The sequence below is a fragment of the Clarias gariepinus genome, chromosome 13 (assembly GCF_024256425.1).
Source record: "Clarias gariepinus isolate MV-2021 ecotype Netherlands chromosome 13, CGAR_prim_01v2, whole genome shotgun sequence".
NCBI lineage: Eukaryota > Metazoa > Chordata > Actinopteri > Siluriformes > Clariidae > Clarias > Clarias gariepinus.
Window position 1 is genome coordinate 12059415 of NC_071112.1, and position 15429 is coordinate 12074843.

The following is a 15429-nucleotide window of genomic DNA, read 5'->3' on the forward strand; positions in this document are numbered from 1 at the left end:
CAAGTTTCAACCTGTTGTGCATTCTGAGGTGCTTTTCTTCTCACCACAATTGTACAGAGTGGTTATCTGAATTAACGTAACTTTTCTGTTTTTCTGTGCCTGGTGGTTTTCCTTGCTTAGTCTGAAAGCATGCGTTGAATTGGTGTTTCCAAAATTGCATGGACTGTGTGAATGCCTGTATGAATGTTGACTGAAGGTCCTATCACTATTGTAAATTTTGTGTGTTTTCTGCATATGAAGGAATAATGTTCAAGCTAATACTTTTCTTTGGTTCAGGCCTTTAGATTCACCCTCAATTACACATTTAAATTTAGAATTTTAACAACAATATTTTTCCCCCTATCAACATATTTACATATTTATATATTTCAAAATTAATTTATTATAATTATCATCATCATCATATTTAAAATAAAGTTAAACTAAGGACTAAGTAAAACTGACTGCATGTTAAGACATTGACCTGATAAAAACCATTCAACAACTAATTTCCTACCGAAGTAACAACAGTACCAGTGTTTACAAAGTTTTTTTTTTATTTTAGTCGTTTTAAGCTTAACCAATCTTTACTCAATATGAAGGTAGGGTAATAAATTTATAATTATTTTATTGTAGTAGCAGTATTACACAGGATAAAAATAAATACTATATATATATATATATATATATATATATATATATATATATATATATCTAATATAAAGTTATAGATATACTAAAGAATAGTTCCAAGCAACATTCTAAAAGGGCAAATGCAAGTTTAATTAATGTTAGTGTGTTTTTACTTTACTGGAAAACCTTTTAAAATCTGTGACAATTAAACTAATGTTCAAGTCTACATTTACATTTACATTTAGGCATTTGGCAGACGCTCTTACATGCGACTTACATTTTTTTTTTTCAAGTCTACTTACATGCAGTCTGAATTCACCCTTACTATAAGAGAGGAAGTTGCAGTAATACAGCCACTCAGATGGGGGCGACGGTAAGCTGGTTTCTCATTTGCTTTTAAACGAAGAGGGCAAAAACTGTTAAAAGAAAGCATATTCAAAAAAGCTACTTCCCTTTATGTTAATGTAATTATTTCTGCTTTATTAGTTTTAAAAGAATGCATTGTTTATTATGGTTTTGATCACAGTAAGCCTAGACTGAAATCAGTGTTCAATATATTATTTGCTATGATTGTTTAGACAGCATGCATCATCTCTTTCCATAATGCATTATAGAAAACTGTTTCATAATGCATAACTAACCATTGTGTTATTATTTATGTGTTAAAAGTGTCCACCGAGTTTGTACACTTCTAAGGGACCATCTGTTGTGGTATAATAATGACTTCTGGTACCACTTGCAGGACACAAAATCCAGCTGTTGTTAGATGATGGGCTTTATTTTAATACAAATTCAGACTGACCCTAGTGTTTAACCCTCATGTTACCTATTAAGTGATGGATTTTCAGCTGACCCAGCCTGTCTCCTTAGACTGTATAGCTATACATATGTAAATTAATTTATTTTTATAATTTATTTATATATATATTTTCCTGTGTAAAATATAAGCATGAGAGGAAATCTATTTCCAGCTGTTCTCCAGAGGCAGTGGATAAAGTTTTGGATCAAGACCACAGCCCAGGAGTGCAGACTCCTCCCTGATGTTAAGATAAAGGCCTTTCTAGTTTCTAAACAGGATGTGTATTTTTCCAAGTAACTCTTGTGGTTCACACACATAAATCATTCAAGATTGTACTGGGTGAAAAAATCACTCCAAAGAATTATCATCAAAAATGTTTTCAGGCCTACGAGGACAAGTCAGGGCTGTGGTGCAAGTGAAGCTGTCCAAACAACAGTACAGGTCACATATCTACTACAAGCCACCCAAGGATAAAATCGGACCTGGGGTAAATATACATTTAAATATATTATCATTGCCATGTTTTAGCATTTCTGAATTGTTAATGTGACATTTGTTTTTCTCTGCCCGAAATCCTAGTTAATAGATCAGACAAATTGACAAAAGAAATATGAACTTTGCAGAAGATTTGTTAAAATGGCTCAGTAATTCAATATTCTAAAAAAAAAAAAATGTTTTCTCATGTAACTTGAAAGAGAAAGAAAGAGTGTCTTGTTGATTCTATATAACATTTCAATTTTTCCCTCCCGTGGGTTAAGGGTTTTGCCACATTGGGGTTTTGCCTTTGTTCTAAGTGTAGCCTATTAAATGCCATTTACAAGAGTCTACTATTATGTAAACTTTTAAAAATTATTAAAAAAAATAGTTTATGTTAACTATTATATAAACTTTAAATAATTTTAATATTGTGTATATTCAGTTTAATTGTTCTTTATTTTCTGTATGCAAGTTTTACTTATTACCATTTCTATAGCACTACTACAGGACACAGGCGTTGGTTTTATTACTACAGTTTATCATTATCAAAGGTTATAATGTCTTGCTTTATACAGCACAGTACTAGATAACAATTGTATGTGGTTACAACAACAATAATATCTGCCTCATACCTAATAACAACATATATATATATATATATATATATATATATATATATATATATATATATATATATATATAATTATTTTTTTTTACAAAATTACTGATTCATTTTGAGAGTAGCAAGGAGCAGTCATCTGGATCTTGAGTTTCATCTTGTTCTGTGATTTGCAGTCATAAGGACCACCCACCACACACTACACCCTGACACCAACCCCCCACAACCCCAATGACTTGTGGTTTCCGCTTGCAGTAGATAAATTTAATGTTTTTCGCTTGGCAGAGAACATATTGTGATGGTTTTTCTTTCAGTCCCAAGCTTAGTTTCTATATTTTCTGTTTACTAGATAGCACTTGCTCTCTTCTCAACTTAGACTAAAATGTATTTAATAGTTTTTTACTACTAGTTTTGGCAACATTTAGAAATGAAATTGTCTGTTAATTTTTTTCAGTGCAAAAGAAGTAATGTAAATTTTAAGATATGTGAAATTCAAAATGAAACTTGACTGTAGTACGTTTGCAAACACACCATGGGTTTCTTTATTCAATGGGTGTACACACTATTAAACGTATCTGCTTGTAAGTTGTCCCAAAACATTTAGTGGTATTGATGCATTCTAAATTCACCATTTGCATTAATTTATAAGTACAAAATTGTGTTAACTACAGTTAGAATATTTATCCCATGTTTCAGATTACAGTATATGTATCTCAAATAAATTCATAGGCTTATTTACTAAAAAACATAGAAGGATTGAATCTCTTATATACCAAGGTTGAGAGACACTTGTGCATGTGGTGCATATGTGGTGCATATCGGTGAATTTAAAAAATAGTACAGTATAAGGAATATCGAGGAAAATGTAAATAATTATTAATCTCTTACATCCTACTTGTATCTCCACAGCAAACGGTGTTTACCATGTCCATCTTTGCACTTGGTCTCCTGGTCCCTGCTGGATGGATCATGTACCACGTCCCAGAATACCGGCAAAAACCACCTTCACGAGTCTGACCTTACAGGCCACCTACATCACTTGCTTTTTGCCGCATCACATAGCTCTTTGTTTGCTGAAATAAAATGCAATTTGTCAAAGTCTTAATGCAACATTTCTGCAGTTGTTTATTTAATATTAATAATGTAAGGTTGCCACACCTATTAAAAGGGTTAAAAAATGCAAATACATACCGTCAAAGAAAGAATAAAATACACCATCGATTAATGCTATTCACAACAGAAAATGTTCATTATTTGGTCATTTTCCACCAAAAGTAAACTTAAACTCAGAAAACAGGTGGGAAAATTAGATTGTTTCATAGTCACCCTTTAGATAAGTAACATATACCTTCTTGCATTGTTTTGGAGAAATGTTGACCCACTCTTGTTTTCTACATTAATTCAGTTCACTGATGTCTGCTGTTAATGCACAGCTGTCTTAACACCCCACCACAGCATCTCAATAAGTTGATGATGACTCTTGCCTTGACAACCCTTCCTCTTTATCCATTTGATTTGTTGTTTTGCTTGGGATCATTGTCCAATTTGCAATCTTATCCCAGCTTAAGCTGCTGTACAGATAGACTTACATTCATCTCAAGAATATTCTGCTATAAAGAGCACTTTATAGAATACACTGTTGTCTCAGTTGTATGTGGCTGCAAAAACCCAAATAATTACCCTCTGTTACCATGCCCAACAGGTGGTAAAAGGTGTTTGTGGTGATATGTTGTGTTTGTTTTTTGCCTGATATGACACTGTGCACAACGACCAAACATCTTCTTCTTTTTCTCATCCGTCCAAAGAATCAATCCAAAAGATGCAGTTTTATAAATATACAGTAAGTGGTGTTTTTTTGGGAAAGAGAGAGGGAGAGAGGGGTGGGGGGGAAGAGAAATATATATATATGAAGAGAGAGAGAGAACTAGAGAGAGAGAGAGAGAGAGAGAATGGCTTTTTTTTTCTTGTCACTGTTCAATGACTAAAAATTCATACATGTTTAGTCTTTTTCTGAATATAGACATTTATTGCACTTACACAGGCCTGCAGGTCATACGATTGAGCTCTTGAGGTTTATCTTTATATTTGTGAACATTAAACAGTCTGACCATGTACCGAATTCACTGGGACACCCACTCTTGGGAATACTGGTAACTGGCTAGAAGCCTCGTGAATCGTGAATTTAAATTGCTTGGGGATGACCCTATAACCCTGCCCAGACTGATGAGAAGCAATTGCTTCTCTGAGGTCATGGCTGATATCATTTGTTCTTGGTGCTGTAAAATGTTGTAATTTGTTTTCAATGTCACCTAAAGTTGTTTGCTGGTTTAAACAAGTTGGTGTAGAGCACATAGTTGTTTTTTTAGGTCCTGGTAAAAAGAAACTCATGGCTGCATATATAGTGTATACTGTATACACTATATGGATAAAATAATTTATCCAAACCTGCAGTGACATTGTATCCAAATACATATACTTCAATATGGAGCTAGTTCCCTTTCTACAGCTATAACAGCTTCCACCCTTCTCCACAAGTTTTAGTGTTTCTGGGGAAATTAATTGTTGCCCATTCATTTGTTCAGTGGAGAATTTATGAGGTCAGGCGTTGATGTTGGACGAGAAGGCCTGGCTCACAATCCCCATGCCAGCGCATCCCAAAGCTGCTCGATCATTTAGGGCTGTGTGCAGGCCAGTCAAGTCATGTTCCACACGGAGCTCATTAAACCATGTTTGGTTCAGTCCTTGCTTCATGTTGAAATAGAAAAGGGCCTTCCCAAAACTGGGGCCGCAAAGTTGGAGGCATAGCATTGTCCAAGTTGTCCTGGTCACTAGGGATAAGGGGCCTGATTGAAACACTCCAATGCAGTAACTGGCAGGTTTGGCCAAATACCTTTGAGTACCTTTAATTTGGAATCTAAGCTAGGTTCAAAGGTTCTACTCACTAATACATTATGACTAGGACTATTGTACAGCCTAAAATGATTTCTTGCAAACCAACTGTTGCACGTGCAGCTCACCACGCAGCACATACGTACAGTATACGGTATGATAAGAAGAAACCAGCAGCTCTATACATGCTTCATTACATTTCTTTAAAAAAAAAAAAAACATAAACTCCCGCACACGTCACGGTGGCCAGAAATTAATATCATCAATGGAAAATGTTCGACACGGAATAGTCCATTCGCGGTACAAAGGTGAGTCGGGTAGCCATGCCTACCTTTTGTTGATTTGTACCGCGAATAGTAGGAATCCGAAATGAACATTCAGGCTACCTTAGAGATGAGGAGACGTGTGGAGATGACAGTGTGTGTTAGAGAAGCAGGGAGCGCTCAGGCTTATTTCGGTGAACGAGCTGCGATAGGAGATGCTGTGGCGGTAGTGGTATAACCTGAGCGAGCCGGAGTGCGAGGGGCTCCGATCACTTTTTTTTTTTTTTTTTTTCAACACTGAGGGGGGAAAAGACCGCAAGCACCGCAGGGTTAAATCACATCTCCACTGTGACTCCTGTGTAATTCTCACCGAGCCTTCAGCATGTCTACGAAAGCAGAACAGTGTAAGTACATTCACTGTGTTTTTATTTCACGTCGCCGTGGTGGTCATTGTTGAATATAATAGGATGATGCTGTCCTTCATGATGAGAGAGAGAGGGGGAGAGAGAGACAGAGAGAGAGAGAGAGGGAGAGACGTCGCTAAAGGCTGCAACACGTCCTCCAGGCTGCAGGACCCGAACCAGAAGATGTTTTCTGTCTAGTTGAATTGTAAACCAAGAGGGAAGCAGGTGACGGATTATGAAGTAAACGTGAAAGATTTAGGCAAGACAGTCATTCCTCAAGGTCGAGCTAGAAAATGGACTTCTAAAATATAACAGCTTTATGTGAACCTCCTGCATGTGACAGAGAGGTGGTCTAGCTTGTGTTTAAAAAATATATTATTATTATAATTATTATGATTATATACAAGTGGAACACATCTGGATGTTTAGGCAAATCCTCATGGATCATGGAAACTAATTGTGAATATTATAAAACAAATTGTAAGCTTTAAACAAACAATAGCAGCTCTTACTCTCTGCCTCTTTCTTATAGGTTTTGCATACAGTATATTTATCATCAATAGCACAATCTATGACCAGCCTGGCCATGACTGCTAGGAGAGATCACAATTAATCCACATTAAGAAAGTGAACACTGGAAAAAACAGTGACAAAGTGGCAAAACAGTAACTACATATGGGCCACTGCTGACCTGAACAGCCACACACACACACACACACACACACTAAAGGTCGCATAGTGCACACAGCTAAAAGCAAATTTCCTAAAACAACCCTAACATTAATCACACACACTTACTGGAGAAGGCTTAATTATGGTATAGGGTAAAAAACAAAAAGAATTGAAAATAAAATAAAATAAGAATTTTTTTATGGTTGAAATTGTGTCATAAAATATAGAAGTTGTGCAGGTTTCTGTTTTTACCATTACCAGTCCATTAAACTAGTTTCAACTTAAAAGCAAAAATATTCTTACTCTATGTATTGTCACTTAATTTTACATATCTTTTTTTTGGGACATTTTCAATAAAATTCACATTCAGCCATTGAATTATATCGCTATTATGTAATGTTGTACATTTGGATTAATAGGATATCAGTTAATAATTATCAATGTTATGCACCGTGTAGGCGGCACAGTGGTGCAGGTTAGGTACGGGTTTGATTCCCATCTCTGGGTGCATGGAGTTTGCATGTTCTCTCCCCGTGCTTGGTGGGTTTCCTCCGGGTACTCCGGTTTTGGGATTGGCACCCTGTCCAGGGTGTACCCTGCCTCGTGCCCTAAGCCTCCTGGGATAGGCTCCAGGTTCCCGTGACCCTGAATACAGGATAAAGCGGTTTAGATGATGAGTGAGAGTGAGATGAGTGAGATATGCACTTTATAGCCTTTCATAGAAGGCAACAAATCAGAAGGAAGGTTAAAAGTCTTGCATTTTAGTCCCTGGTTAACAGCAATAATAAGTTAAAAGGGTTTTAAAACTGGAGATTTATCAATGTTTAATCCAGAATAAAATTTTGTTATTGCATCTAATACAGTCTTATGTTCTGACATCTTAAGGTATAAACCCCCGCTAAACAAGAAAGAAAGAGAGAGAGAGAGAGAGAGAGAGAGATTAAATAGAACACCAACCAGTTAGGGCAATTAGGTTACTCTATTTTACAAAACTTTAAAAAACATTTTACCAGCATTCAGATATTATACAAGGCGATGTTTTTTGTCAGTGCAACATTTATTTATGTTTCAAAAACAGTTTACTTCACGCCAAAATCACGCCTATACATATTTGTTCATCTTCTGTTTTCTGTGTGAAATCTGAATGTCACATATACTGTACAGTATGCTTTGGCTTTTCAATGGCTTTTGAATAATCTGCCTTAACAGTCTCAGTATTTTCTGTCCATCACTGTGTACATACAGTATGTGTCTACTGCATGTTTGTTAAGTTATGGTGTACAGTACAGTTAAAAGCAGTAGATTTCTCTGATCTGTAGGTCCTGATATGTTCTTTAGTACTCAGTGTAGGCACTAAGGTCTTGCCTTGGTGTTGATTATGTATCACTTTGCTCTTTGTTTAGTTGCCTCTAAGATTCGATACTTGCAAGAGTATCACAACCGTGTGCTACACAATATTTACCCTGTGCCATCTGGGACAGACATTGCAAACACACTGAAATACTTTTCTCAAACCCTGCTCAGGTAAGTGTACTACGCTTGGACCAACAGGTGAAGTAAAGATACACACTACAGATTTTCGTGGCATATGAGTTTTAGTGTTCAGCTATAAGTAGTTTAGGGGTTTTAGGCAGACTTAGTATCTTTAGTGTCTTATCACATACAATATAATGTAGTGTAGAAAATATAGTGGAAGTGGTACAGTACTGATTGTTAATATGTTTAGAATTCTGAATTTCTGGGTGAAATAGTCAAAATAATGTTATTTAGTTTTTGGCCTGCTCTATACTCTGTCTCTGATGCATACTTAAAAAGTGCATATTTTCCCTAAACTTTAAAAAAATCAAAGGAAATAAAATAACTTTTAGTACTTACATTTATTTATACCATACTGCAGTTGAACATTTGATTCAAAGTAGTCAGAAGCTGTTGATAAATTTTCTGTGACAGCATGTTTCTGCAAGTAGATCAAAGTTTACCCTAGTTTCAATATTTTATCATTTTTATAGGAACAATTTACATAGGAACTTGGTGGACATTTCACCAAGGGATAAAAGCAATAAAAACATGTAACTGTTTATATGATGCAGCTTTGAGTAGTCATTTATTTAGGGTTATTGGAAGAACTCTCCAGTGTCAGTGCTTTGTGACAGGAAGTGATAAATCTTAAACTTTAAAGTTTTTTAAAATGTAAAAGTCTTTAGGAAAGAATGACTTGCACTTTCTGAGAAAATAGTTTTCAATGCAAGCTGCATATTTTTGTCTTATTAACTTTAACTTTAAATTAATTAGAAACGGATGTTTATTTTTTAAATAGATAAATAAACTGCAGTAAATACCAAATAGCTGTGGTGTAGGAAGAATAAAACAGTTTAGGATTTGCTGTTATTGAAAAATAATCAACTTCAACTTCATCAAACCACACTTTCATTGATTATTTTCCTGTAACAATTCACCCTATTGCATTTTATCGCCTACACAATAAAGCGCGATCTAGTAGATCTAGTAGTTTTATAAGTAGGATAAAGGTTGTATATTTTATAAATATTGGAAAATAAGTTTTAGAATCAATTTTTGCACAAATGTGTAGTATAAATTTAAGCTACAGGAAGGGCACCAGTGACAACAACCTGTATATTCCAGGGCCTTATATCATTTAAAAAATGCACCCAGATTTAAACAGCTATCATGCATATATATTTTTAGACACCTGTTTTACAGAGGACTTAGGGTAACAAACATGAGCAGTGAAGCTTGAAAGCAGGATGGCAGGGAGATAGCATATGTCACAGTCTTAGATAGACTGTCAGCCAGACACAGAGAGGATCGAGCAGCCAAATTGATATTTGATACATAGCCATAGTAGGACTACTGCAGGGGGCTAATGACACGTAACTGAAAAGGGCAAGAAGTCTGGTGGGAAAGTTTATGTTGTCTGAGTAAGGGGTCATAAAAGCTAGTAATCTCTCATTTGATCTGGCACATAAGTAGCAGTCAAGATTAAGCTCGAAATGTGTGAGACAAATCTGAACTTAATGTCATGATAATTTTATTATTTATATTATATTATATTATATTATATTATATTATATTATATTATATTATATTATATTATATTATATTATACCGGTAAGCCATAACATTACAACAAAAAACAATATGCCCAGTATTCTTTAGGGTCCCTTTGTGCCCCCTGGGTAGCTCTGGCTTCTCGGGGCATGAGTCGTACGCCTTTGTCCGCCGGGCCCCATGCCCTGTGTGGGCTGTATTGCATTGGGTGTTCTGTTACCTTTCTATCATTGTCAGTATTGACTTTATTTTAGAGAATTGTGCTGCATTGGCTTTTCGGACGAATCAGGCCAGCTTTTGCACCCCACTGGCATAGATGAGCTTTAGATGCAAACGATCTTGTCACTGTTAATGTTTTAATGTTATGGCTGATTGCGAGGGGTGTTCAAGTCAAACCAGGACTTTTGATTGCCCTGAATAACATGAAACAGTTTTGAAAATAAAAGCTACCTTTATTTCTCTGTCTAATCCCCTGCTACACTACTGCACTTATCACAGTGTATCCCGGTGTGTGTATCACTTGTGCTTGGATACCTTTAAGGTAGAAAATTTTCTCATTATGCAGGAGCCATGACCGGTCTCCGTGCTTCACGTCTAAAATGTTAGCCTTTTAGGAACTCCTTTAGTGGCCCAAATATTGAAATGGCATGGAGCGAGGTCAGTTGCTGTGACTCTCAGTCGAGCTCCTGTATTGTGCAAGTGGTGATTCTGAATGATTGTATATACATTTCCCACAGACAGATGTGTTTCTGCTCCAAGTTGGCGACAAGATAATTGTGGTTCAGATGTTTTTCTTACTGAATGTTCATAAGAATGACTGCAGTGGGCTCCGAGCCACCTTGGTTGGGTTCGTCATTCATGTGATAATCGTATGACCTTCTTTAAAACATTTGCTTTATTCAGATGCTTTACTGCAGCTAAGAGTCTCATCACTGTACTGCGCTAGAAGTCTTCTATTGATTTTATGCCTTCTTTTACGAGAATTTTATCACAAAGTCCCGGTTTGTCTTGAACACCCTTCATATATTATATTATATTATATTATATTATATTATATTATATTATATTATATTATACATTAACTCATATAAATTTTAAACATGCTAGTCATTATACATTGCATTACTGTTTACATTAGACAGAATTGTATAATTGCTCACTTTTCCAGTTAGTCTTAAATTTCATGTTTGGACATGCAGAATAGCCGGTGTGTGTGTGTTTGTGTGTGTGTGTGTCTGTGTATATACTGATGATGACAATAAATGATTAGCTAAATGTTTATTGAGACTTTAAATTATACTCTTTTTGATTTAGTTTAATCTGCTGCAGTTAACATATGCATCATCCACTATACATAAAAAAAACAGCAGAATCGAAATCTTATAGAGTATAATTTTATAATATTCTGTTTTTATATAAACATCACTGTTATCAAGTAATAGAAATGTTGAACTGAATTTTCCTAATGCCATGCATATGCTTAGAGCTAAATGTTTATAGAGTTTGCAGTTTGACCAATGACACATCACACTGTTTTATGTAATGTGCATCCAAAGACAAAATTTGTTCTCTTCCCAATGCTCTCAAGCCCATCATAGATCAAATGAAAATTGCTGCCATTTTCCCTCAGAGAATTAGGGAAAAATATTCCCAGGAGACAGCAAACACAAACGTCCATCCCCCATTAGTCCACAAGCATAATGCTACCAGCCATCCCGTTTGAAGCAACCTTATTCCTTTTCCATTACAATTTCCTCCCTAACCGTAGACTAGCTACATTTATTTTAGAACTGAAATCCATATGCCTGTTGGATCTCATTAGTTCTCTTCCCCAATGATACTGAGCAAGTATCATAATGTACTTACATACTGACATTATTTTTTATGATGCAATAAACATGTGTTGTGATCAGGGAACTTTTGGTCTAACCTCACACACATGTTTATTACTGGCTGAAGCATGTTTCAGAAGTGTCATCTCTGTATTGTGCCCGAACCAATTTGAAATTGCTCTCATCTTTGACAGCCCCTGCCATTCTTTCTTTTTTGTTTCTTGAACAAAGCATGGTTATTTGGCCTCCTAACTGATTTGACCTTGCGGCTGCCCCGCTATTGATTTGCTCAGAGGGGTCAGTGTTTCTTAAACGCTCTTCCTCTGGAAAAGTACGGGGCTGCCACTGAAAACATGCCATTTTTTTTATATTTTTGCTCCTTGTCACCAGATACGCATGAGATGCAGTGATCATTGCAGTTCTTTGCAAGCTTCTGTTGGCACTTTTTTGTTCTCTTATTTAAAAGAAAAAACAATTAAATAAGTTATGCCACTTTCATGAATCAAAAAATAATTTGAAAAAGAAAAGAAAAAAGAAAAACGCACATGCTCAGTGATGTAAGAGTGAAGACACTGCATCCTATGTGGGGTTTATCTGGGTTTGGTTCTTTTCTACTTACACTGTCTCTGTAGAGCCATTTCAATGTAATGTGCTGTTTCTTTGTGTCTTTGTTGTCTCTTTTTTTCCCCTGTTCCCCTCTCCCCCGGAGCAGCATCCTGTCCCGTACAGGCAGGAAGGAGAGCCAGGAAGCTTCCAATTTGGCTGTGCCCATGACCATGTGTCTTTTTCCTGTGCCATTCCCACTCACCCCATCTCTAAGACCACAAGTCAGTTCCATCAACCCTACAGTTACTCGCTCCCTCCTTTACAGCGTTCTGCGGGACGCCCCGGGCGACCGGGGGGGTGCCGCCCAGCAGAGTCGGGACGCTCAGCTCTCAGAGTACCCCTCTCTGGACTATCAGGGGCTTTATGCCACCCTCGTCACCTTGCTTGACCTGGTGCCCCTGCTGCAGCATGGTCAGCACGGTGAGTGTTCCATAGCCAGGGTGCTCAACAAACTAATATGTCATTTAGTCCAGTGAAATACAAAAATGAAGTACCAGAAAGTTTTACATTTCTGATATACATGTATAAATATACAGTCGCTCACTTACTCACTCACTCGCTTACTCATCGTCATACAGTGTCACAGGGGGCCTGTAGCCTATCCCAGGAGAATTAGGGCACAAGGCAGGGTCCACCCTATTCAATGTGCCAATTCATTGCAGGGCACACACGTACTGTACACACACTTGCGTTCGAAAACTATGGGTAATTTGGGAATGCCAGATAACCTAATCTGCTGTGGGAGGAAACTGGAGTACCGAGAGGAAAGCATGGGGAGAAGATACAAACTCCATGCACACAGATCCAGGGCGGGAATCGAACCTAGACCTGGAGGTGCAAGGCACTAAGCCACCATGCCACTATTATTTATGTGCAGTATATCAGAATTGTATTATATTTGGTTAATAGATACTGTATTAAGAAAATCACATCACATGTTTTAGATTCACAGAAATTTAAGGGTCATTGTCCTGAAAGATAAGAGTTATTGAGCTTAATTCATACTCAGTATGCAGAGGTAGCCATTTTAGATCATGCATGTGACCTCATCTAATGTCTTTGCATGACATGAATACTTTAGAGCCCACTCGATTGTTGTACATCCTACTGAAGACAATCTAGTTAGCTATGGTTGCTTTTAACTGAGAAAAGAATGATCTACATTGATGATCCATTTCCTTATAAAAATAGTTGTTAAACTGTCTTTATGCCTTGAATTCTAGAGAATTTTGGTATTATATTCTAACGCACAATAATCTTGCTGTATTGTTTTAAGCAAACAATATAAATAATTTTATACTACCTTTAACATGAATTTAAATTGTGTGAATCTAAATGTACACGTACAGCAGTAGACTGTTACATTAGTTTCTCTTTGTCTTTCTTTACTTTTTTTCCCCTTCCCTTTATTAGATCTGGGACAGGCCATATTTTATACGACAACCTGCCTTCTACCGTTTCTTAGCGACGATATTCTCAGCACTTTGCCCTATACTATGATCTCCACTTTAGCCACCTTCCCTCCCTTCCTACATAAAGACATCATTGAATACCTGAGCACATCCTTTCTCCCAATGGCTATATGTGAGTATTCTTCTTCTTCTTATTATTAATATTATTGTTGTTATTATTATTGGATTGCATTTTATTATTATTTTTTATATTTTAATAAAAATATATATTTATTATTATTATTATTATTAAAATTTAGAGATGACAGATTTAGGGCTTGTAAAGACCAAGCTCAATCCTGAACTGAGCTTATTTCATACTGTATATAAAGCCAAGTAAAATGGAACACTCTGTCCTAAAGATCAACATCATGTTCTCACAGCATGAATTCCCAGGATACTGGTGACATTGAGAGTCAAACTCTACACATCTGTTTGTTATCTGAAATCATTTTAATGGGAGGTGGCAACAGGCTAGAAAGATTAATGATGTTCAGTCCTGAAGCCTTTCATTTTATATATACACATACTGTATACACATTATTATCATTATTCCTTTGGCAAGAGCTTTCATTTAATTTGAAAACTTTCATTGAGTGAAATTATTTAATTAGTTAGCACTCCAGCATAGTTTGACCATAATTGACAAAACAAAATTAACTACCAATTGTATTAATTTTCCATACATTTCCAATTTATGTGGAATAGGTTGCATAAACATTACTGCCATATTTTGTTAATACTGTATTTAAATATCAGTCAAATTACTTTATTCTTATATGCTTATTTTGTTATTTGCTGAGGTTCGTGGTGTCCTCATGCAGTTAGTATTGTTTTCTAAAAAAGACTTTCATGTATACTATTATTTCTATAAACTAATTCCTTTTGATTTTTAAAGTGGGTTCAACTCGAAGAGAAGGAGGGGTCCCTGCTTATGTCAATCTGTCTGCTTCCTCTATGCTAATGATTGCTATGCAGTATACCTCAAACCCAGGTAAATACCTTATATATATTCCCAATATTCTGGAGAATCTGTTTAACTAATAATGACAAGAAAAGAAATGTTAACTGATCCGGTGTTTTTATGCTGATGTTAGTGTATCACTGTCAGCTGTTGGAGTGCCTGATGAAGTATAAACAAGAAGTGTGGAAGGTAGTGTTATCCTGTATTATCCTGATATCTTTTCAGAATATTACCATGTTGGCGAAGGATAATCATCTAAAATTATTATTTACTGTGTTTAGGACCTCCTGTATGTAATATCTTATGGACCATCCCAAGTAAAGCCGCCAGCTGTTCAAATGCTTTTTCATTACTGGCCGAATCTGAAGCCTCCAGGTGCAATTAGTGAGTACAGAGGGCTCCAGTACACAGGTGAGTCAAACTTGTTGTTCTGTTGTGTTCTTCTTATACAGTATACATAGCCAAACATTAAAAACATTAACAATATAACCATCTAGGCTTTGGGTTCCCTTCGTGCCCTTTGGGCATGGCTCTGCAGGGCATCGGGGTGTACACGCTAACAGCAGATCCTTTGGGTGCCGTGGATGACTGGGTGGACCTCTGTGGATCAGATTTGTTTGTCCAGTGCATCTCATGGGTGCTAAAACTATTGAGATCTAGGGAATTTGGGGGCCAAGTTGTTGACCTTGGGGTCTTTGCCTGCCACTACCCGTGAGCAGCAGTCTGTGATGCATTGGGTGTTCTGGTGCCTTTCTATTGGGCCAGCTCAGAG

The 15429-nt window shown here is 36.4% G+C and overlaps 1 protein-coding gene across 2 annotated transcripts in view; it reads left to right on the forward strand.

The window, feature by feature from the left end:
• The first annotated feature begins 5793 nt into the window (after positions 1-5793).
• The window catches only part of LOC128536235 (protein unc-79 homolog), a 40140-nt gene continuing 30504 nt past the window's right edge, over positions 5794-15429 (forward strand). For both annotated transcript variants that reach the window (XM_053510410.1, XM_053510411.1), the window contains exons 1-7: positions 5794-6063; positions 8139-8259; positions 12349-12662; positions 13656-13826; positions 14592-14687; positions 14791-14846; positions 14939-15068. In XM_053510410.1, coding sequence (XP_053366385.1) covers positions 6042-6063; positions 8139-8259; positions 12349-12662; positions 13656-13826; positions 14592-14687; positions 14791-14846; positions 14939-15068 — 910 coding nt within the window. In that variant the 5' untranslated portion in view covers positions 5794-6041. The remainder of the gene's footprint in view (positions 6064-8138; positions 8260-12348; positions 12663-13655; positions 13827-14591; positions 14688-14790; positions 14847-14938; positions 15069-15429) is intronic.